This window comes from Zootoca vivipara, chromosome 2 (genome assembly GCF_963506605.1).
Source record: "Zootoca vivipara chromosome 2, rZooViv1.1, whole genome shotgun sequence".
Lineage (NCBI taxonomy): Eukaryota > Metazoa > Chordata > Lepidosauria > Squamata > Lacertidae > Zootoca > Zootoca vivipara.
This window is the reverse complement of record NC_083277.1, coordinates 27,941,833-27,966,029: the sequence shown is the minus strand read 5'-3', so window position 1 is coordinate 27,966,029 and position 24,197 is coordinate 27,941,833. Positions and strand designations below refer to the sequence as shown.

Below are 24,197 nucleotides of genomic sequence, written 5' to 3'. Positions count from 1 at the left end.
TAAATTTTCCTCAAGGACAGGTCATGTACAAAATAACTGTTTTCTCTGGAAATAAGGTCCAGGCACATATTTTTTTCTGATTTTAATCAACCTCTACAATTAAACTAGAGAAAGCAAAAAAACACGCTCACATAATATGCTAAACACTAATGAAACTCTTATTAAAAAGTCAATGAGTTGTTGCAACGTGACAACTAAGCCCATTGCACAATTACGGGGCGACGGAAGATTCAACATCCTGGAGTATTTAAATATTTTCACATGTTACATTATTGTATTAAGCATGTCCTGCTCATGCTCATTCAAATACCGGGTGCCATCCAACTACTAAACCATGAATTTAATTAGGAACTTGGTCCATCTAGCTCACCACTACCTGCACCAGAGGTGGAGAAGACGACTCCGTTGAAGGGATCGCCGTCTGCAGAGAATGCAAAAATGAACAATCGGGAGAGCACTAAGATGTCAGGCAGTGACAGAAAAAGGTACCTTTTCAACCAAAAGCTTTCTTAATTTGGTACCTTTTTCTTTGTATCACTTTTATTTGTTCCCCCTCCCCACAGGGCGCTCGAGGCAGCGTACATGGTTCTCCTGCCCGTTTTATCCTCACAACAACCCTGTGAGGCAGCTTAGGCCGAGAGCAGGCGACAGGCCCAGGGTCACACCCGGTGAGCATGGCCGAGTAGGGGAAATTCGAACCCACAGCCTAGTCCCGGCACTCGCTCAACCCACGGCGAGAACAGGAGGCTGGACTGGGCGGGCCCCTCGTGAATTTGGCCTCTGTGCGCGTGTTTTTAAAAGCGACCGGCTCTAACGGAAACCGGAAGCAAGGCCTCTCTGCCTCCTCCTCCTCCTCCGCCCTCCCCTCAGGAGAAGCGCGAATCGCCTCAGCGAGGACGAGTGGGAACCCGGCTCGGAACTTCCGGTCGCGGTGCATTGTGGGCGAGCCGTTGGAAGGAGAGGACAGGAGGAAAGAGGCTCAGCTATGGCGGATGTTGAGGAGCCGTAAGTACCTGCCTCCTCCCCACCCCCCGCCCCCACGCGCTTGGCTGCCTTCGCCGCCGCCGCTTCTTCCTGGGAGGGGGCTGGCGGGGAGCTGCGCCCCCTCAGCCTCTGCCCTGTCCCCCTCCCCCCGCGCCCAAGTCGTGGCGGGAGCGCGCGAGCCCCGAGCCTGACCCGGTCGGCGACTGACCCTTCTTTTATTCTCTCTCTCTTTTATAGGGAGAAGAAAAGAAGGAGGCTAGAGGAGCGGCGGCTAGCGGGAGAGAGGCAGAGAGAGATGGGGTCAGTGCTGGGTTTAGGGGGCAGAGGATGGAGGGAGGCCGCACAGGTGGGCGAGGGGCCACTGAACTGGGAGTGTGTGGCAGGCTCCCCATATAGATATAGATATGAGAAAAGCAAGTATGTGTGAATTATCAAAAGCACCTGCAGCCTGGCTCTCTATGCGCCTAGGTTCTTCCCTCAGGTGCCAATCTTCTGCCTCAAACCAGGGGTAGCCAGTGTGGGGCTGGCCAGATGTTGCTGGGCTGCAGCTCTTATTATGACTGGGCATGTTGGCTGATGCTGATGAGAGTTGATCAGCATCACACCCCACCTTAGGCTGCTCATGTGGCTTCATGTTGCTCTGCATAAATAGTAGCATTGTGACTCTCTGCCTACAGAAACCTAGCCTTTTCCTTGATAGTTTTCCATATGCGGGACAGGTTTTTGTGTGTGTGCAGAGCAAGTGTTGAGCGAGCCCAAATCTGAGCAGTGAAATGAGGGCTATGCAGACTCAGCAGGTGTGGTGGAATCCTATCTTTTGCGAAGATCAACTGGTCCATAATTGGAACTTGCACTAAGATGCATTTCAGTGTGGCAGGTCCTTAAAGGGTCGCTGCAAGTCTTTACAGGGATTAGGGTCTCTTCAAAGAGATCGTGGGTAATGCACATTTTGATGGGAAATGCACAAGCTGCTTGGGTAATAATGTATTGCAAATTGCTGAACTGCTTACAGTATATTGCATGAGTGAATGTTAATGGGGATTCCTTTGTAAAAATCAGGAGTTTTTGCATATAAAATGGCAAGCAAAACTAAAATATGACAGTAAGGAATGTGACTAGGAAATTATTCCATACAGTTGTTTGAAATGTAAAGTTTGTAAGCTTGTAACCAGAGATGCATAAATTAAATTACTCTATCCAGTTTAGGGGAATTTCCCCCTTCCCCCCCAGAGCCCCAGATGGCACAGCCCATAATATTTTGTACTCCCTGATCTTTTGGTGAGCTTTCTGGGAGAACAGAAGGGAAAGATCAGTTGTGCTAGAATGCCTTATCTTAAGGCAACGTTGGATGTAAGCCATAGCCAATGTGGTGTCCTCTGGATCTTTTGGATGACTTCCTCAATATCTGGAGGGCATCAGGTTGGCTACTGTAGGGTATAATTTAATTCATGCTTAGTTGAGGGTAAGGCTGATTGAACTCAGTGGACTTTAATTGCAAATAGAAAGGTGTAGGAATGGTATGTAAATATGAATGCACTACTTAGAAACAATATAAACAGTATTGTAAACCGCAGTTTTGCACAAATGGCAGTTTTGTTGAGATGTGACTTTTTAGACCACACGGCATCATGTTTTATTTATTTTATTACACTCTGCCCTTAAACTGGTTTTCAGGACAGGTTATAGGAAATTAAAACTGCAGTAAAGCTAAATGTGCAATCCAGCCTCCCTTTTTGCACCCGATAGACAGGAAGGGTTGGATTTCCTCTGCCTGGCCCTACAGGCAGAGTTCTACGGGCAGCCAGTAGTAGCAAGTAGAAAGCCCTGAAACAGCAAGGGGAAGGGACCAAGCTGGTCTGAGATCTGTTAGATACTGAGCCAATCCCACTGCTGCCACATAATAGCATCTCTGCACCCACTCCAGGCTGGTGTGCATGGGCAGGCCTGCTGATGTGTCAATAACTTCACCTCTCTATTAAGCCCTACTGGGTAACAGCCATGGTTTGGATAGCGAAAAACACTAAAACATCTCAAGTATACATATGAAATTTATATCTCGCAGTGCACATCTAAACATTTAAATGGTTGGATTTTGGTATTTTAAAGGGACTCGGGGATCTGTATAATGTGAAAGTAAAATTGTACATAGGATAGAAATTGAAACTGGATGTTATGTTGTATCAGGCAAAATTCAAACATTTGCTACCCAATTCACTGTTAACATGTAGTCCTGTAAATGAAAAGGATCTGACATTTGGAGAAGCAAATGACTCCCTTTCAATTTGTTAAAAAGTGAGTTTTGTGTTTAAAATGTAGATAACTGCTTGTAACAAGCTACAGGGTTCACAGAAATGAATTGCCAATGGATGTGTATCAGTTACAGTACTCATGTTGTTTCCTCTTTTATTGTCAGAAGTACGCTAATCTTCCATATATATTCCACATAAAAACATCCCATCAAAACATCAATTTAATGAAACACTTGATTTGCTTTTTGTGTTCTTATCCCTTAATCCAGGAGGGAATCCTGGGGCCCTCCACATGATACTGGACTCCCAACACTCCTCAACCACAACTAGCATAGCTATTGGTCAGGAATGATGGGAGACATAGTTCAGCAACTTATGTATGGCCATAGGTTAGCTACCCTAGCATTATATCTACTGCATATTCAGTAGATTGAGGCAGAAATAGCTGTCTGTTGTTAATATTTGTTCTTTAAGAATACTAATAACATCTTATTTTTAAAAACACTGCTTGGTGTACTCTTTTTCCAAGTAAAAGAAAATCTGAATATTCAGTCTGTGTTTTATATATATATATATATATATATATATATATATATATATATATATATATAAATATTCATAACTAATCACATATAGCAATTTAAGTACATATCTGTTTGTTTATTGTAAATAGATGTATTATTAATGGGTTGGATCGAAATCTAGACATGCTTGGAGTAGACTCACTGAAAATAATGGGGCTTAAAATATGAGTAATTTAAGTCTCATTGTTTTCAGTGTGTCCTCTCTATGCATGACTTAGGCACTAGACCAGGCATAGGCAACCTTGGCTCTCCAGATGTTTTGGAACTACAACTCCCATGATCCCTGACCACTGGCCCTGCTGGCTAGGGATCATGGGAGTTGTAGTTCCAAAACATCTGGTGAGCCAAGGTTGCCTATGACTGCACTAGACCCATTGTCTAGTAGCCAGCAGAGTCCCAAAAGTTTAAGTTTGTAGTGTGTGTGTGTGTGTGTGTGTTTATCCATTGGTTTTTTGCAGCTGAATTTCTATGTTCTGTGCAGAATGGCTGTTGATGGTGGGTGTGGGGACAATGGAGACTGGGAAGGTCGCTGGAACCATGTAAAGAAGTTCCTCGAGCGATCTGGACCTTTCACACACCCTGATTTCGAGCCAGGCACTCAAGTGAGAAACAGTTATTTTAAATACAAATGTTTGTAGTATTGTGATGCTGTTGTGAACTGTTCTTTTGTTTGCACTTCATTAATTAAAAATGAGCAAGGCTGCAAACTTTTGCAATTAACCAACTAATTTTCTGCACGACTGATGTAGTCTTGCATAAATTATAGTTTGGATGCTAAAAGTCATGTAGGGCACTTGAAGCTTTGATGTATACAATAAGAAATTTGGCAGTATTGCACATGCAAACTTTCCTTCCTATCCTCCCTTGTGCAGCTCCATGCACCCCTGTTTTAAAGGTTCCCCAGACATCTGGAGCAAATTTTGGACATGTACAAGGGGCTGCAGGAGGGAGGAGAAGGGGAAGTCCTGTCATGCAACAGAAGTCCATTTGATGGACAGACACCACTGGAGTTCAACATGGGAACTATTTGAAGTAAAATTTGGTGAGATAATGATGAATTACCTATTTGTTTTGGGTTTGCCATATATACTTGTTTTGGATTGATGTCATATTTCCTAATTTTTATAACTTGAGTTTTAAAATATATGCAGAATAGACCTGATGCAGGGGTAATGCCACCCTGGTTCAGGGGATGGCAAGCAGCTATGGGGCTGTGCACTTAACCCCCCCCCCAAAAAAAAACCTTGCATGCTATTTCTTCCCACTTGTCTCTACCCAGGCATCTGACCTTTTTAGTTCTGGCTAAAAGTAATCGGGGAAATTCTCCTGTATTCTTGCAGTCCTGTGTATGCTTATGTGGAAGTGAGACCCATTGAATTCCATGTGATCTCCAGTGGCATAGACATAGGTTAACATGTGCACATTGATTAGATGTTGTCTCTGCAGGTGGCAGCAGGCCAGCTGCAGGCACTGTGTTTCCATAGTCAGGCTTAAAGACTTTCAACTGGCAGAAATATATATCTATATAAACCATGTAGTTCAATGCTGTGCCATTGCAATCTCTGTTCTTGTATACACTTTGATTTGATTTTAAACAAACAACACATGTCTTAACAAGCTTGAAATAACTTAAGTGGCAATGCTGGTTTATCTGTACTAATCAAATTTAACTTGAATGGCAAAAGGCAAATTCTGATTTACAATGAACTATATTTTCACAATGTTGAAATATTTTACTGCATTACAATAAGTTCTGTGATGATATTGGTTATTCTGTTTTCAACAACTGTTTGTCTGTCTCGGTTCTTTGCAGCCCCTTGACTTTCTCTTAAATACGTGTAAAGTTCTAGTTATTGGAGCAGGAGGATTAGGATGTGAACTCCTCAAAAATCTGGTAACAATTTCATTTTTATTTCTTGATAGCCTGTGCTGTTCACTGAGAAAATAATGTTGCCTAGCTTTTTGCTCTACACGCTGAGAAGTCAAAGGGTTATGTGATTAGTTTGATCCCTCATCCACCTCATATAAAACATGTTAACATGTTTCTACTTTAACAGCTAGATTGTAGTTACAGGTAGGTAGCCGTGTTGGTCTGAGTCGAAGCAAAATAAAAAAATTCCTTCAGTAGCACCTTAAAGACCAACTAAGTTTATATTTTGGTATGAGCTTTCGTGTGCATGCACACTTCTTCAGTTCTTTCGTGTGCATGCACACTTCTTCAGTTCTTCAGCTAGATTGTAGCAAGTTTGCATACACAAACTACAGCAAATACAAAATCACACAGACACAAATACATGCTCAACACACAGTCAATTCAGTACAGTACCGTAATCTATAGATCTGCATAAACTTACGAAAAATGAAGTAATCATCTCAGAGGTACTTCCAATATATTTGGAATACAGTACTGTTTACTTTTGCAAAGTTTTCTTTACTTTTGCTGTAACTTGAGTCTGATGAAGAATAAATCCTGTCCAAAAACAAAGCCAACAAATTATTCTTACTAACAAGGCAGCAAGCAATAATGAGGATTTTTTTAAACCTGATTTGCCTCACCAAGGCAGATATTAGATTCATTCCTGATTCTGGAACATCTCCATTAGTTTATGAGCACAATTATGTAGACTGTGCTTTAGCTGTTGTAATGGTAAGAGACAACTCCCAAAATGTACCCATAAACTTATAGGGTGACAGCCAATAGTGGTGTCCCACTTGTGCGGTAGACTTTTGATTTTGTAAGTGGAATTTGCCCTTCCTCTAGATACCCTTTAAAGCATATAGGAACTACATGGAACTGCTGAGGATGGATGTCACGCATAAGGTTTAACCATAGGGAGAGCTTTGAATACATTACTGCTATATCTTGTCGTCTGCAGATATTTGGACTTAGATGCATAATGAAAAAACAATATGATGGAAGAAATGGGGGACAAGTAGAAACCATAGTAACTTTACAGGGTTTGCTTTTAGAAGCTGTATCTCTTAAGCACAAATGTGTCTCGTAATGGCAGTTCAGAACCTGGTTATGTGCCCAGTAATTAAAATGTTCTGCTCTTTTGTGTGACACCTTACTTTTCTTCTACTCCGAATTGCATGGCAGGTAATTAGACCAGAGATGACATCAGTCAGGATGCGCAGGTGTCTTCCATTCTCTTTGATTATTTTTCTCTATCATGGGTCCCACTTTGCCTGTCTTCTGAGTTAACTTGGACAGTTTTTTTGGGATTTGAACATGCTCCCTTTGATGCAGTTTTCAGCTGATATACCCCCCACACTCCTTAAAGGTTACTGATAAATATATGTGCATTGGTTAAAATACTGCACAAAAAAGGAATCTTGCACAAAAGAACCAGTTAAATTAAGCAATCTTATCTTTCTTTTCTCACTGCGATATGATTACTGCACACAGTAAATATGTCCAAACATTTCTAATAGTAAATGTAACCCTGATCTCTTTATCTCTGCAGGCATTGTCTGGTTTTAGGCAGATTCATGTCATTGACATGGACACCATTGATGTATCTAACCTGAACAGGCAATTTTTGTTTCGGTAAGTCATACATTTCCTGTTGAGAATAAACTGCAAACTCTGGCTCTCATTTTCCAGAAATCTTCATTTATTTCAGTAAGATTTCCTTTAAAACAGAATTCAGGGAGTTGAATATTTTTCAAGAAGGATGTATGCTGTCGCATTCCTAATAGTAAATTAGCATTTCACTCTTACCCCACCAACTTTCCAAATAAAGTCTGCTTGCTCTAGTGCTAACTTACTACTGCTGTCACTTGCCTGCTTCTTTCCCTGCCTCTTCCTTCTGACTTGCCACTATAACATGTTTTTTCTTCAAAAGGAAAAAACAAAACACACATTTCAACCTTGTGGTGTTTTCAAATATGGGAGATAGCGAGAGAAACACTGGGGTTGTGTGTCAGGACTAGTCTCCCATCTGTCAAATAGTTGTATCTCAGATGGAGCGTGTGAAAAAACCCCACTGCCGATTATATGGCATTTTTACAAATAAGAACCCACTATCTCAAGTGCCCCTTCACATATGTGTGCTTTATTATTATTTTTTCACACCAGTTACTTGTTCTGCATCAGAAGCCACTTCTGAATTTTCCATACCAGTGGGTGGAGATACCTTTGAAAAATGGGAACTGAGATCCTTGTCTATAAGGAGCTCACCGTGTACTCCTCTGAATCATGCCTTTCCTGCTTTAAACTAGCATTGCAACAGAGCTCGTAGTTAACCTCCCATGATTCTGTGTAAGGCAAAATGGATAAGCGTAACAGATTTAGTTTCCTAACAAATATTGTTTTTTGCAGACCTAAAGATGTTGGACGGCCAAAAGCAGAAGTTGCTGCTGAATTTCTAAACAGCCGAATTCCCAATTGTGCTGTTGTACCGTATCCTTTTATGAAGAAAAGGATTCAATTTATTCTCATGTCCACAGTCACCTGCATTTGCCCCCTTTCCCCCCCTTTTTCCCCTTTAGTCCATAGATTAATCATTGAATAAAATAGACTAATGGGTTTCTTCAGAAATAGCAAAAGCATTGAATGTTTCCAGAGTTGGATAGCAGTCCCCTTGCCTTTACCATCAAAACCATTTTGCAGTGTTAGTTGAAGTCCAATGATTTCCTGCCCCTGCCACCCAACCTTCAACATGAATATGCATTGTGTGTTCTTTCCCTCTTTAAACTGGCTTCTGTAGACATGCTATCCTGGGTGCATGTGTGGATTGTGTTTTATTTATATATTAGCTGGCCTTTTTCAATTTCTGCCTGATAGACGATCAAACAATTTAAAACATAGTGGATATTGATGATCGTTCCAGTGATAATATATAATAATGCTATCTTTGAAATCTGAGTTTATGTACAAAGTTGACAGTGAAACCTAAGACTACAAGTGTCTTAGTAGTAAATCTTTCTAAAATGCCCTCTGAGGGTTCGGTGATACCAAAACCTGCTTTGCCTGTTCACAAATGTGAGCACATTGGAACCCCTTGAACTGGCCATGTTTCTAATGAAGTGCATAAAACTTACTGCATTTTTAAATTTTTAGATTTAAATGCATTTCCTACATTAGCCTAAGTATTCAGAAAATGGATCCTTACTCATCCACATCACCTACACTTGTGTGTACACAGATGCTGAGAGAGATTTACCAGGTATGGGTTTCCCCCTGATTTTAGGCTTCATCTGTCCCAGCTTGGATACAGTAATAACATCTTAAGTTTACAGAGATTTCAGAGGCATTGTGGGATGGAGGAAAAGTTGCAGAAAAGTTGCCTGCTGGATCAGACCAAAAAAGCCTATCTAGTTCAGTACCAAACTACGGGAGGCAGTGGAAGACAGGAGTGCCTGGCGTGCTATGGTCCATGGGGTCACGAAGAGTCGGACACGACTAAACAACTAAACAACGAAGTTGCTGTTTCCCACAGTGATCAATGAGATGGTTGTGGAAAAGGCACAAGTGTGACATCAGTCCTCCTCCAGTGGTGTTGGAACAATCAGTAAACAGTCAGACAGGTTCATTCCCAAAAAAGGTGCTGTTTTAATAACTTCAAGCTATTCTTAAAGAGACAATTTTGAGGAAGTTAGGGGCCATAGTAAGCCATTTTATGTTGGACAGTGGCATGCATACCAAATTAGGCAAGGGTATTTGTGTTTAGGCCAAGTAACTGCCACAAGAGAATTCCTTTACTGTATATCTTTTCAGACATTACAAAAAAATTCAAGATCTAGACGACACTTTCTATAGACGTAAGTAACTAAGTGTGCTGTTGTGAAGATAATGACTTGTGGGTTACCCCCCAATTAGTTAAAGAACATTACTATCCTTTCCTTTAAAGGAAAGAGAAAATACAACAAACAGAACGCTCAACTAATAAACTGTCTTTATGTACAAAACAATAGAAAAATATCCTAACAATGCTGAAAAGCGAGGGAAGTATTAAGTGTGCATAACAATATTTATGTTTTCTTCCAGAATTTCATATAATTGTATGTGGCTTGGATTCAATAATTGCAAGAAGATGGATAAATGGCATGCTGGTAAATATCTAGGAAGTAAAGTTACTTAGTTGTTGCAAAATATAGGCACTATTAAGTCATGTACTGCTGAAACCCTCCCTGAATGTGGGACTTGTTTTGAGGCTAGAGGGAGGATTGTAACCAATAGTGTCTTTGTAAAATTTGCTTTTGCTTTTGTGGTATGTGCATTTGCAATATATTGCTCTGCCACAGGAGACACGTGCTTTTTTTCAACTTCATATTGGATGTGGTAAACAAAAGGGAGAACACTTGAAATGCAAAGCATGGCTCTCTGCAGCTGTAGCCTTTTAATAAAGCCCTGCTGCTTTTGAAGGTCTTGTATTTCAGTTGTGACAGAAAGTTTCATGGCTATCTGTGCCCTCAGGCTCCTGAAATATGCCCATAAATGTGTTGCGCAGAAATAATTTTGAGCTGATTTTGGAAGTTGAGGTACTTTAATGAGGACTGCCACCACATTCCACAGAGCAAAAAAATGCAGGACAGTTAATGCAGCAATTATTTCAGGCAACTCAGGTTCAGCAAGTCCTGCTGAATAATACACTAACGGCTGTTCAGTTTGGATATTATGAAGGGTGAGGGTTGAGGTTAGAGGAAATGGCCATAATGCTCTTCTTTGCTCTCCTTAGATTTCACTTTTAAACCATGAAAATGGGGTGTTGGATCCAAGTTCCATTATACCTTTGATTGATGGAGGAACTGAAGGCTTTAAAGGAAATGCTCGCGTGATTATTCCTGGCATGACAGCTTGTATTGATTGTACACTTGAACTTTATCCACCACAGGTAACTAAATAGAGCAAATACTTTATAGCCAGGCATGCCACTTCAACATTCATGTTGAAACACCTTATCCATTCTCTCTAGGTAAATTTTCCTATGTGTACAATTGCTTCAATGCCTCGGCTACCAGAACATTGCATTGAATATGTCAGGATACTGCAGTGGCCCAAGGAACAACCTTTTGGAGGTAATATATTACCACTGAACCTTTGTCAAAACACAAAGCTGAATAACATAATAATCCTGGCATATTTCACTTGTCTTGTGCAATATGACTTGGGAGTCATGATTGAGTTCCTCTTACTTCTGGCTGTTATTCTTTATGATTCTCTTATTTATACTTCTTTTTTCAGAAATCTCTTTAATAATAAACCTATCCCTTTTCAAATTTCATATTTTATATTAGTCACTTCTCTCTTTTTGAGACCCCACCCAAGTAGGTATACAGTGGTACCTCGGGTTGCGTACTCAACCCGTTTCCGTTTGCACCCCGAAAAGTACACAGCCTGAGCGACGCTTCTGTGCATGTGCACGCGGTGGAACCTGGAAGTAAACACTTCCGGGTCCGCCTCATTCTTAAGCTGAAAGTACACAAACCGCAGCGTAATCAACCCGAGGTATGACTGTAATTTGCAGTTATGAAGAACCATTTCATCCTTTAGCTGTAAAAACCTTTCTTTCTTTCTTTTTGCAGAAGGTGTTGCATTAGATGGAGATGATCCTGAGCACATACAGTGGATTTTTGAAAAGTCTTTAGAAAGGGCAGCACAGTTTAATATTAAAGGGCTTACATACAGGCTCACACAAGGTAAGATACGGCAGAAGCCATCTGTTCTGTGGATCCTTTTTGGTTTTTGGGAAACTGTAATGATAATGACATGTCTAGCTTTAGTTTGCCCTATTCTGTGTTGGTTGAGGTGGTGACCATACTACTACAAAATACTGTAGATACTCTCCTTGAATTGTGTTTCCAACTGTTAAAAGTAGAAATAACATAAAAGTTTGTGATGTTGCTTCTCTCAATGCAGGGGTTGTAAAGCGCATCATTCCAGCTGTAGCTTCTACAAATGCTGTCATCGCAGGTACAGTAATGCAATTTTTTAAAAATTGTTCCCTAATAACATCTGTAAGAATAGTTTTGGAGAGCCAAGCTGAAAACCATGTCTTCCTGTTCTTCTCTTTATTTAGGCTGAATGTAACGAACTAGCTTAAATATACAAGGGGGGTGGGGACTTGACAGAGCAATCCTATGGATATCTTCCCAGTAGTAAGTCTAATTAAGGACAGTTATACTGTCTCCCTAGTAAATATGTATAAGATTGCAGCCTAAGAGTGCAGTCCTTGGCAAAATTATTAGTAAATCACATTGAAATAACCAATGGTATTTACTTCTAATAAGCTTTAAATTAAGCTGCTAGAAGGGAATTTGCCACAGCTGTCCAGCAATATTTCTAAGGTGCTGAATCTTTAGGAAGGCACCTTGAGGTGGGAGTTATAGGTAAATCAGAATCTGGCAATAAAGGGTTTAATATTCTGACTCCATTTAATTCCATATAGTAATTCTAGATTTGCTTCAGATAATTACATTTCACCATATACTTTAGCTTCTAGGAGACTTTGAACACAAAACCTGCAGATTCTTTTCCTTGTTCCACAAGTACAATGTTTGATCCGTACTTTCCTCTAATTTTCAAGTAATTTTAGTTGTTTATCTCTTTCTTTCTTTCTCTAGCTGTATGTGCCACTGAAGTCTTTAAATTAGCCACAAGGTAACTTGTTTCCGAATTAAATATTTGTAGTACACTAGTTGCTTATGAATGCTAACATATTTTTCATTACAGTGCATACATGCCTCTGAACAACTATTTGGTATTCAATGATGTGGATGGACTGTACACATACACATTTGAAGCCGAAAAGAAGGTTGGTATTGCCACATAATTTTTTTCTTAGCTGTTATTGAATGCTTGAGTCATAATGGAACTTCTCTCGCTGAAAATATAATACTAATACTTTGTAAACTAAGCCAACTATCTGACGCTCTCATGCTCACTCAAGTTGCTGGTGGTACTTATGACCCTTGTTCATGGTGTTCAGGTTTCACATACCTTAGGAAGCATTTTCTCCTTATGAAACTCTTGGCTATTATGGTACATGGGAGAGACTCTGCTCCATGCATATGCTTAGAAAATAAAACCTGGACTTCCTTGATAGTAGGACTTCTTCAACTGTAGAGCACAGTCCTTAAAGAGGCCCACCAGACCCTTGTTTTAAGGACATATAAATTATTTTAAAGCATTTATGAGTTAACCTGAAAAAAGGAGACTTCAGCAAGTGTTTGTCGCTTTTATTAATTCAACATGCAAGGGAGGAGACTAGGTACAAGTGCACTACTTCCATCACTGTCTCTGCATGTTGGAAGACTACAGTTTCCACAAATCTATGCGGTAGAACAGGCTCCCACTGCAGACATTTTCATTCAATTTCATAGAAAAGAGGAGACGATAATGTGTGGACCAGGGAAGAAGCTACATTTTCCATCCTCATGCTTGCCTCTCACCTCATGCTTGCCCCTCACTTAATGCAGACGACCACCTGAGGATGAATTTTAAGTGGAAAATTGGATTTGTGTGTGGGACTCTTATTTTTTGTATGTTATTTATTATTTGTATAAAAAAAGAGGAGGAATGTTTTTGTAATAAATAATGCTAGTTTTTTTATTTTGTCATTTGAACACCCCTGCCCTCCCATTTGTCGCTTCCCTGCTATTGGAAGCAAAGTACCGGTACTTGAGTAGAATGATGACTTCCTGAATGATGACTTCACACCTCGCCTGTCAAACAATCACTATTAATATATTAATAGATTTATTGGTCCGAATCTGCTGCACTAGCATTGATTCTTGATTTATTCCATGTATACTATCAGGTTTAAAAAATATATATTTAGGATGTGAGTGCTTTCTTTTAAAGAAAACTTACATTTGAATGAACTCTGAGCGCAAACACACACACTCTCTTTTGAAAAGGGAGACTTGAATTCAGGGATAAGCTGCTATTTTTTTTACTACAGAAGGAATGTTCAAGTCATTGAAGTACTAGGCATTTCATATTTGATGACATAATTCAGTAATACTGCAGAAATGTCTTAAATGTTCATATTCATCTTTTTAAAAACTGCACTAAACACTGCAGGCCAGTACCTACCAACTTCAGTGAAAGTGTATAATTTTTCATTTGCAAATAATTCCTTGTATACTTTAGATGAGATTTTGATAACTTGAATTAAATGACAGTGATTAATTTACATTTTAAACCATATTGACTATTTCATTTACTGCTTTGTAGGAGAACTGTCTGGCTTGCAGTCAGGTCCCTCAAAACATTGAATTTTCTCCGTCGGCTAAACTTCAAGAAGTCTTGGATTATTTGACAAATAATGCTTCATTGTAAGTATTAAATTAATATGGTATGATCTATGGGTAGTATTCAACATTAGTCCTACTCAGAGTAGACCCACTGGCATTAATGGGCATGACTAACGTAGGGTTATTAATTTCACGGTGTCTACTCTGAGTAGGACTTTGATTAATACAAACCTATATCTTGCCGAAAACACATTCCTAGCAGATTAAGGATGGTGATACTTGTTTCTAAAAAAATATTACTGTTGTTTCTTTTGCACAGACAAATGAAATCTCCTGCAATAACAGCCACCATGTATGGAAAAAATAAAACCCTTTATATACAGGTGACTAATACATACTTAGAAGTTATTTGTGTGTGTGCATATATATATTTTAAGCAAAAAATAACTCTGTTTATGTCCTCTTTTCCCCAGTCAGTAGCTTCTATTGAAGAACGAACAAGGCCGAACCTTTCAAAGACTTTAAAAGGTATTATAAACCTTGAAATAGTGCTTAGGGGAATAGAAAGCTGAATGAAACAAATTGACTTTGTACAATGTCAGATGTATTTGTATGTTGATACAGTATATAGGAGGTGGGCGGAAACTTGAGTTAATAGTTCCCCAAAAGTTTCTTCCATGCATAGTTAAGTTTCAAGGGACAAAAGCAAATACTTTGAGATGTGCAAGTCTTAAAATCTGTGCATAAAGGTGCTGACTCCTGCCTCCCTACACTAGTTTTCATGAAAATAAGAAACATAAAGATGATTCTTTCAATACTAGCTGATTGTTCTTTTGAGTAAAGCTGTAATATAACTTCCATTCTAACCACAAGAACCACTGGAAACAAACATACTGCTCAGAGTCCAAAATGCTGTTGGGTGTGCAGAATAATTTGTTCATTTCTTTGTACACTGGTCCAAATTGATAGCTGTAATGTTTTCACACCAATACCTGGGCAATTGTTCTCCTAAAAGCAAAATAATCATTTTTACTATTTTGTCTCATAACAGAAAATGTTTTATTTCCTCCTGTTCTGAGTCAATTGTCAGTTGCACATTTTCCATACATGCAAAAAGTGACTGAAATGCTGTGCTTATAACTTTTTTCTTGATACAGAACTTGGACTTGTTGATGGCCAAGAACTTGCAGTTGCAGATGTCACTACACCACAGACTGTGCTCTTCAAACTTCATTTTACTACTTGATATAAATGCAAGTGTTGTAAACATGCACTGAAAAAAAATCTTGCACACTTTGTAAAACTACCATTGTGCACTAAGAGGAGGGAAGATGAATCAACCAGACCTTATCCCTGTTAATACAAGCATTGATGGAAGTTAGTTTATCCAGGATAAATTGCTCTTATTTTAGAACTGTCTTTGCAAACCAATATTTGGTTGATGTTATCTGTATAAAAGCTCACTCATGTACAGAAATCTGATGTGTATAGCAAGCAATAACTTTTAATTTGTAATCACTCTAAAAAATGTCAATACCCCTTTGTGCATGTGGAAATGTCATGATGGTCAATGGAATAGTTCTTGAAGCACCTATGAAGTCTCTGAATGTACATAAATAACAAAGATTTTAAATTACATTTTAGTATCTATGTAACAGTTCTTAGACTGAGGCATTGGGCTGGCTAAACCAAAGTTTAGTGTTAGAAGAATGAGCATGGGTGAGCCTCAGGTTTGAGCTCCCGTTTCTTCTTTTAGTACAGCTCCAAGGAAGAGTTCAAAAGCTTTTGTTTCTGTTTAGATGAATCACAATTTACTGTGCTCTCCAAAACCCGGAAAAATTGCATTTATCTGAAATATGGTGGATGGAAATCAGCCAAATTCAAGCCATAGTTTATGAAGCTGACATGTTTTCATTTACCATAGCTACAATTAACCACTTTTTTGGATTCAGATGTACTAAACTAATCTAAAACAAAAGCAGAAAGCTCTGATCACTTGGACACCCCAGAGAAGAGAGAGAACACAAGCTTGAGGTTTGCTGTGGTTTGTATTCTATTGCTAAGCCATGGTTTTGCATTACTTGTGAACTGGACCTACCAGAGGAAAATATATATACAGCCCAATTCTTTATTTAATATGTCTTTAAAAACAAGAACTGTTTGTCAGATATTGAGGATTGGCAAAAGTTAATGTATTTTTTTCAAAATACAGAAATAATTGTTTTAAATCACCACCTGTTGATAAAAATTAAATACTTCATTTGTATATTTGCAAGCATTAGCGGCTACTATGCATGGTGTTGCCCACTAATATTCAGGGTTGATGTTAGGATATTTATTAATAAAAATTATATAAACATGTTTGAGAGACATAAAGTATCTGTTGTAAGCACAACTACAAAGAGTGTGAAATTAAAAAAACTACAAAAGCCTTCCCTAAATATAAACGATGAAAAAATCTTTTTTAAAATAATTCCAGTGGCACCTTGAAGATCAACTAAATATAAGCGTTCAAGGTATGAGCTTTTGTGTGTGTGTATTTAGACTCTCTAAATATAGTCAAGGATTTAGCAAACAGATATTACATGCATTCAGATTTACCTAGGCCTAAGCTCCATGGAGCCAGAAGCTGTACACCAGCTCCCTCGGCCAATAAAGCGAGATGAGCGCCGCAACTCCAGAGTCGTCCGCAACTGGACCCAATGGGTCCTTTACCTTTACCTTTAAGCTCCATAGAGGTTTACTGAGAAGCAAGCCCCTTTAACATGTATAAAAAGTTGTACACTTGCTTTTTTCCTCAATTCTTCAAGGCCAACAATGCTCCCAAACCACCACCACTTCTGAGTACTAAATCACATGGAAAAATTTTTTGGCTGAAAGTCAAAAGACTATTCACTGTTTTACATCTCTAAAGGAAGAAACAAAATAAAAAAATTCCTTCCAGTAGCACCTTAGAGACCAACTAAGTTTGTCATTAGTATGAGCTTTCGTGTGCAAAGAAAGCTCATACCAATGACTAACTTAGTTGGTCTCTAAGGTGCTACTGGAAGTTTTTTTATTTTGTTTCGGCTATGTCAGACCAACACTGCTACCTTCCTGTCTCAAGGAAGAGTTACACAAGGGGTCTACTCTTTAATGTCTGAGCGGCTGCACTTTTCTGGGCTGAAAGGTTCGATTTTAAATTGTAACAGTCAACCAAAATTCTGGAATTATCGTGGTTGGATAACGTGTAAATGGGTCCCTTTCCAGAACATGATAATTTAGGATTAATTCAAATAAGGCTTCGGGGGAAATGTTCATAAAAGAATGGCCCATTTCTGTTTTGCAGTCTTGAAACCGACCCCTTTGGCTTTCCCGAAGCGCGATTTCCTGCAGGAAATGTTAAAAGAGGGCTATGCATGGTGCAATAAGAGGCGCCCGACGCCAAGTAACTTTTAAGATACCTATTAAATAAGGCATATTTTATGAGTTTTGTTCAGAGCTACGAGCAGCCAATGGGATGCGACGGCTACGCATTAGAGGTGGGGGGCGGGGAAACCAGGTGCCCCCGCCCGTCACTACGACGACGTTGGCGGCGCGACGTCACGAGGAGGAGGGGCCCGCTCCACATAATGACTGACGCTCCCGCGAAGCTATGGCAACGCAGGCCCGGCGTCACGTGAGCGAGGGCGCCGGCTTGTTTTGCTACGTGGAAGGCGGAAGGGGTTTGGCGCATGCGCGGGCTTGCTTGGACGAGTGGGGGGAGCGTGCCGTCGGCGTTCCTGCCTGGCGTGCTGCGTTATCCGGGTTCAGCGCCGCTTCTCTCATGGCGGTCGGTGTCCTGCGGGGCTTTGGCTGCAGCAGCAGCAGCTGCGGATAGAAGAAGGGGGAGCGGGAGGGAGGAGGAAAGGGAGCGGGCAGGTCGTGAGCCGTGGCGGGGGCAGGAGCAACAACGGCGTCGGGGGCGTCGGCGGCGATGAGTTGGTTCAACGCCTCTCAGCTCTCGACCTTCGCCAAGCAGGCTCTGTCTCAGGCGCAGAAGTCCATCGACCGGGTGCTGGACATCCAGGCCGAGGAGGAGGAGGAGGAAGGCGGCGAAGCGGCGCAGGGCGGAAGCGCCCCCTCCCGACCGGGAGAGGCGGGTAGGTGGAGCCGCGGGGAGGACTCGCCTCAGATCCCTCGGCCCTTCAGGCGAGGTGGGCGGCTGAGGGCGCACAAGCGCGAACTGGCGTCAAGCCAGGAGGGTCTCTATACCTGCCCTGACTGGCGTGGCCAGTCCTCTTCCTCGCCTCGGCACTTATTTGGTTATATTTTCTCCTCCACCCCACTCCCAAACCACCCACCCTCTGGTGCTTTTCAGAGGCGTTGACTAAATTGGGTTGTTTTTGTTTTTATTTTGTGTAGGTTATATTGTGATTTTATGTTGTGAACGGCCCTGAGATCTACTGGTATGGGGCGGTGTACAAATAATCAGTGCTTCCCCCCTAAAAACATGTTTACGGTTACTCTCATTTTGACTCAAGAAAATCACCATTTTATAGTTCAAATTGGGAAAAATAAATACAGTAAATGGACAAAAGTACAAAGATTCACAAAATGTTTAGGGGGATGTGTACCCCCAGAAAAAAGCACTGCAAATAATAATAATAATAATAATTAATATTATTATTGGCCTCCAGTGCATGTTCACTTTTTTGAGTGAGCTCCACCAGATTGCAATGGCACTTTCTGCATAAGCATGAGTAGGACGGTGCTGCAAGTTGTCCTACATAACACAATATTTACTGGTTTCCAATATGCCTGCATAGGCATATAATCTATAAATTTTCCTCTGTAAATAACAGTCATAGTAGTGAAAAATACGACCACACATTGTTGCGTCTATACATGCTGGCCTGTGTTATTAACTTCAGTATAGCCATTTTTTTTGTACAGTAACTAGTCCCAGGGGGGCTTGGGAAATGTTTTTCTCAAACAGCGGCTTCCATACCTCATGGCAAAGCTTGAAATGGGTTAAAATATTGACTGTCTATGCTACCGAAAAGCTACTGAGAAAACCTACTAATTTCAATCATCAGATACATGTATTGATTAAATTTAATGTTGTGATCTTTAGAATGAAAAGTTTATAATCACATTCTGGTTCGCCCCTCTCCCCACAGGGACACCTGGGACCCTTTCTTCAACTCACAAGCCCAGCCTGTTGTACCACTGTTGCTCCCTTAGTGTATTTGTACCAATTTCTTGGCGCCTAACTATACAATACAGTACAGTCATACCTCGACTTCCGAAGTCGACAACCCCGGAAGTCTTTTCGCCACATGTGCCCGGCGCATGTGTTCTGCACCTGCACAGAGCGGCGCACGTGGTCGGCGCATACGCCGAAGCGCGAAATTGCGCTTTGCGCATGCGCCGACCACACGCTTCAACATCCAAAAACCTCGACTTACGAAGACAGCCACGGAACGGATCGTCTTCGTAAGTTGAGGTACCACTGTAGTTGCTATCAGCCACCCCCATTCGCATCTCCCAAGTAACATTTGGCAAAATAAACGACATGTCATTGTTTCTAGCATTTCCCACTCTTGTTTGTTGCCTGCTGCTTACACGAGGGTGATCATTAAGCATAACAGCTCTCCATGCATTTTATTTTACTGGCAGGCTATGTGAGAATGTGAGCTAGCAGTAGTCACAGGTATCCTATAAATGGTAGCGAGGCCTTCAGCTTCATTTTTATTTATTTTTTGCATATTTTACCTGACACTGTCACATGTTCCTTTCCAAAAGCACAATACTATTTTCTCAATGATCATGCGGTTATCCTTCAGCTGCCCACCATGCCAAACTTCCACACATCATCTCCTGCTTAGAGCCTCTATGGTATAGAACAACCTTGCACAACCTGGTGCTCTCTAGATATTTTGGGCTATAATGCCTATCAGCCTTGACCATTGGACATGCTGGCTGGGGATGACAGGGACTTCTCCAAAACATCTGGAGGGCACCAGGTTGGGGGTGGTTGCTGTATGATTTCTGAAAGAAGGGTCATTGACATCATTTCTGCACTGTTGTGTTAGTCTGAAATCAGGGGTGTTTTTGTCTGGCTTATTTATAAAATATTTCAAATAAATAAATAAGCCACCTTTTAGAATGAAGACCTCACAAGGAGGTTTCTGTCACATAAATATAGAATCATAATATGTAATAATAATATAAAAAGGAACATGTCTTTCTCTGGCAGTCCATTCTGTTGCACTGTTTATGTTCTCTCAGGGTGTTTTACGCAAGCCTTTTACCAGCCCTCATTCTGGGCGATAAAGAGTTATTGTGCCCGCTTCAGTATGTTTGTGCATGGTGATGCCACTTCAGCAGTTGTTGGTCTTGGATTCATATTATCAGTTCTTGCTCTTTCCTCTCCCTTCCCCACACTCTTATTTGCACACTTCCTGATGTATTTACTTTATAATTTGACTTGTGCTGTTTCCTCCTTGCGTCATTTTTTTCTGTTGATTATCTGTAAAGGCATCCATGTAGATACAGATGCCGACCTAGGCCCCTTTGGGAGAAAGGGCAGGATATGAATCTAATAAATAAAATGATGGCTAAAATTCAGAGCACCACATGGCTAATTCTATGTGCTCAGCAGGGCTGTTTGCAAAAGTTGTTTTAATGCAACATTGGAAGGACACTGGAGAATAGCTGTTTAATTTTAAAAAACCCTCAAAAAGTGCTGCTTGGTTGTAATCTCTATGTTTTTAGCATATTGGGTGATCAAATGTAAACCTTTGCCCAGACTTATTGAACACCACATAACTAACTCTTGTTTGCATTAATCCCACAGCTGAGATTTATTCCTATACTTACATTTCAGGAATATTATCTAACATATACAGTTGGGGGGGGAGCTCTGTTGTACACCCTATATCTGCACTAGAGCTTCCTGTGGTCAGTTGTGTGTACATTTTGCTCATGAAACACCAAAAAAAGTATTGGTGCCAAGTATGAGCATGCTGTTGTATGAAAATAACATACAACTTTAGCTGTCCGCTATCAAGAAATCAGTGTGGTTTTGTTTATAGTGCAGAGGTGCCCAATTTTGAGCCATATCTAAATCATGACAGGTTATTCATTGAGGGGAGATTGTGTCCAACCCCAAGAAGCCATCCATCTTTGTGTGGAGACAAAATGTGGGATAAGTAGGTCATAGCTGCACCAAAGATTCTTCAGGAAAGGAAGTAATATCAATATGTTTTTATGCAGAAAAAAGTGAAATTGGGGCTAACAACACTTAAATATTTGTGAAGTCTGTACAATGCATTTAACTTCTAAAATTTGATTTTCCCTTTCCCTCTCATTGTTTTAGGAACAACTTCTCTTACGAGTGGAGGATGGGATACTTCTACCTGGGGAGCTAATGCAGATACAGAATCTCAAAGTCAGCCAATATCATCTCCTACAGCCATCACCAAACCTGTTAGGAGGACTGTGGTAGATGAATCAGAAAACTTCTTCAGTGCCTTCCTCCCATTAACGGATGTTCAGAGCGTACAGCAAAGTCCAGTGGTGTCTAAGCCACCCACCAAATCGCAGCGACCCAAAGAAGAAGTAAAAAGCACACTAGAAGAATCTCTGCATGCTGACCTGCCAGAAACAGAAGGAAAAGATTTCTCTGTAATTTCACCCTTGGAACTGGAAAACTCCAGTAATTCCCAGGAGAAGTTAGAAGAAGGTAATTCAATACTTGATATTGATGGCAAGCATAATGAAGATGAGCATGAGGAAAACAACACTAAAGACGCTGATCAAGAAGCATCTGCTCAGAATCTCAAGGTAGCAGAAGCCACTGCTATTGTGAAAGCAAGTTCAGGAAGTGAAGAACCTGGCCACATGCCTGACATCTCCACACAACCTCTGCCTGCAGAGACAAAGAATATAGGTTTGGAAACTAAAGAGCGAAAAAGTGAGGATCGGCAAAGCAATACACCTTCACCTCCAATTAGCACTTTCTCCTCAGGGACATCGACAACTAGTGATATTGAAGTTTTGGACCACGAAAGTGTGATAAGTGAAAGTTCGGTAAGCTCAAGGCAAGAGGCTGCCGATTCGAAAGCTAGTCTTCACCTGATGCAAACTTCTTTTCAGCTTTTATCAGCATCTGCTTGCACAGAATACAATCGCCTTGATGACTTTCAAAAATTGACTGAGAGTTGCTGCTCCTCTGATGCTTTTGAAAGGATAGACTCATTCAGCATGCAGTCTTTAGACAGCCGGAGTGTGAGTGAAATAAATTCAGACGATGAATTGTCGGGCAGGGGATGTGTTTCGGCATCTGTAACCCTCAGCCCTTCAACACTAAAAACTGAAGAGCCTGAACCTATAAAAAGCAAGTCGGACCAAATCCTAAGTGAAATTATTGCACTACCCACAGAAGAAACAGAAATGGAGGAAAGTGGGCGAAGTGCGACCCCTGTTAACTCAGAGCAGCCAGACGTCTTGGCTGTTTCTGTGCAAACTGATGGACAGACTCAGAAAGAGGAGGTGGCAGTACATTGGCCCAGTGCTGAAAAGCTGTCAAGTGTAGAGTGTGAAAAAGAAGAGCTTTGCAAGGTAACCCCAGAATTGTCATCATATACATCTTTCTGCTGCCCTGTTGATATGGTTATTCCCTTTTTATGTTTGGGAGAAGAGGTGCAGTAAGATTATTCAGTCAGATTGTTTTGATGTCATGAAATTACCCTTTAAATAATAGTAATAATAATTATTTATACCCCGCCCATCTGTCTGGCTCCCAACAGGATTAAAAGCACAATAAAATATCAAACATTCAAAACTTCCCTAAACAGGGTTGCCTTCAGATGTCTTCTAAAAGTCAGATAGTTGTTTATTTCCTTGACATCTGATGGGAGGGTGTTCCACAGGGCGAGTGCCATTACTGAGAAGGCTCTTTGCCTAGTTCCCTGTAACCTCACTTCTCGCAGGAAGGGAACTGCCAGAAGGCCCTCAAAGCTGGATCTCAGTGTCCGGGCTGAATGATGGGGGTGGAGATGCTCTTTCAGGTATACTGGGCTGAGGCCGTTTAGGGCTTTAAAGGTAGAGCTTGCTGATTGTGTGCATTTTTGTATATATCTGGTTACTCTAGTATGTATGCAGTGTTTGGGAGGCTATGGAGATGTGCGTACGGATTAATGATGCATGAGTATTTTTCTAGTAAATCAAACAGTTGGGATCCTGTGAATTAAATTGTAACAATCATAAATGGTACAATAGCTTCAGTTTCTTTCAAGTGCATTTAAAATCAAATAATCTGTCCAGCAAAACATTTCCATTGGAAATCAATATGGATCAATAGCCAGTGATGTTCATCCACTTTCCACAGTGGAAATATTATCGTTCAGTGGGGTTTCTCCTTCCTCTGCTACCCCACAGCCACTCCTACTGCACTCTCCCCCCAAAAATCTACTCCACCTGAGTTTCCTATGTAATTTATTTTTATTACATTTATATCCAAAGAGCTCAAGATAATATGCATGGTCCTCTTCTGCATTCTGTTCTCACAACAACCCTTCCTGTGAGGTAGTTTAGGCTGTGAGAGAGTTAGCCCAGAGTCACCCAGTAGGCTTCATGGCTAGGAATTTGGACCTTAGTCTCTCCAGACCTTGTCCAGCACTCAACCACAATCCTTCACCACCTCTCTATGTACCATATTCAGTTGTTTGTATCTTAACAGATCAGAACTTAAAATGAATTTGGACTGCGTGGGAAAGACTAAAAAGAGGCACAGCATATATGACGTAAAATGTCTTTTGATGCTTAAGAAAATACTTGAGTGGAACTTTGGGCATTGCTTCTACAATGCTGCCCAAAGAGATCTTACCAGTCTTCTCAGCTTCTTTGTCTTGAATCTTCTTCAGATTATTGATTCACTGACGGAAAAACTGGAAATGAGGGAAACTCGCCTGTTAAGTGTTAGCAAAGAGAAGGCACGCCTAGAAGAAGCTTGTGATAATCTTAATGAGTAAGTTTCAATTGACAACATCCATCCTGAGGCTCTTCAGGTCATGTGAAAACATTGTGAACCATTCTTTTGTTTGATAAATGCATTTGGTTGGCCTTTTGTATAATGTAGCTTTTGTGTAATTTAAGCTAAACAGATTGTAGCAACCCATTTAAAAACTTGAAAGGGGTTGCTAGATGTCAG

The 24,197-nt window shown here is 40.7% G+C and overlaps 2 protein-coding genes across 6 annotated transcripts in view; both read left to right on the top strand.

Annotated features, from left to right (window-relative positions):
• The first annotated feature begins 302 nt into the window (after positions 1-302).
• UBA3 (ubiquitin like modifier activating enzyme 3) lies at positions 303-16,381 on the top strand. Of its 5 annotated transcripts, none has more exons than XM_060271337.1 (19): positions 303-485; positions 564-1,005; positions 1,222-1,284; positions 4,299-4,419; positions 5,631-5,711; positions 7,285-7,367; positions 8,142-8,222; positions 9,540-9,583; positions 9,810-9,874; positions 10,501-10,656; positions 10,738-10,840; positions 11,348-11,461; positions 11,682-11,735; positions 12,386-12,422; positions 12,495-12,576; positions 14,001-14,101; positions 14,340-14,403; positions 14,494-14,548; positions 15,178-16,381. In XM_060271337.1, the coding sequence occupies exons 2-19, from the start codon at positions 986-988 to the stop codon at positions 15,264-15,266; spliced, it is 1,413 nt and encodes a 470-aa protein (XP_060127320.1). In that variant the 5' UTR covers positions 303-485; positions 564-985; the 3' UTR covers positions 15,267-16,381. The 5 variants fall into 5 exon arrangements, with proteins under 5 accessions (XP_060127320.1, XP_034962573.1, XP_034962571.1 ...); XM_035106682.2 differs by having other exon boundaries at positions 308-485; positions 564-668; XM_035106680.2 differs by lacking the exon at positions 303-485 and having other exon boundaries at positions 554-1,005.
• Positions 16,382-17,719: 1,338 nt separating this feature from the next.
• TMF1 (TATA element modulatory factor 1) overlaps positions 17,720-24,197 on the top strand; it is a 22,949-nt gene continuing 16,471 nt past the window's right edge. The window contains exons 1-3 of the mRNA XM_060271024.1: positions 17,720-18,141; positions 21,363-22,606; positions 23,911-24,014. Of these exons, the coding sequence (XP_060127007.1) occupies positions 17,976-18,141; positions 21,363-22,606; positions 23,911-24,014 (1,514 nt within the window). The 5' untranslated portion in view covers positions 17,720-17,975. The remainder of the gene's footprint in view (positions 18,142-21,362; positions 22,607-23,910; positions 24,015-24,197) is intronic.

Excerpts from the sequence above, each read along its gene's own strand:
- UBA3 (XM_060271337.1), top strand. The coding sequence starts at position 986 with ATGGCGGATGTTGAGGAGCC. Across the intron at positions 4,420-5,630 it reads ATTTCGAGCCAGGCACTCAA|CCCCTTGACTTTCTCTTAAA; the intron begins GTGAGAAACAGT and ends GGTTCTTTGCAG. Across the intron at positions 12,423-12,494 it reads GTCTTTAAATTAGCCACAAG|TGCATACATGCCTCTGAACA; the intron begins GTAACTTGTTTC and ends TTTTCATTACAG.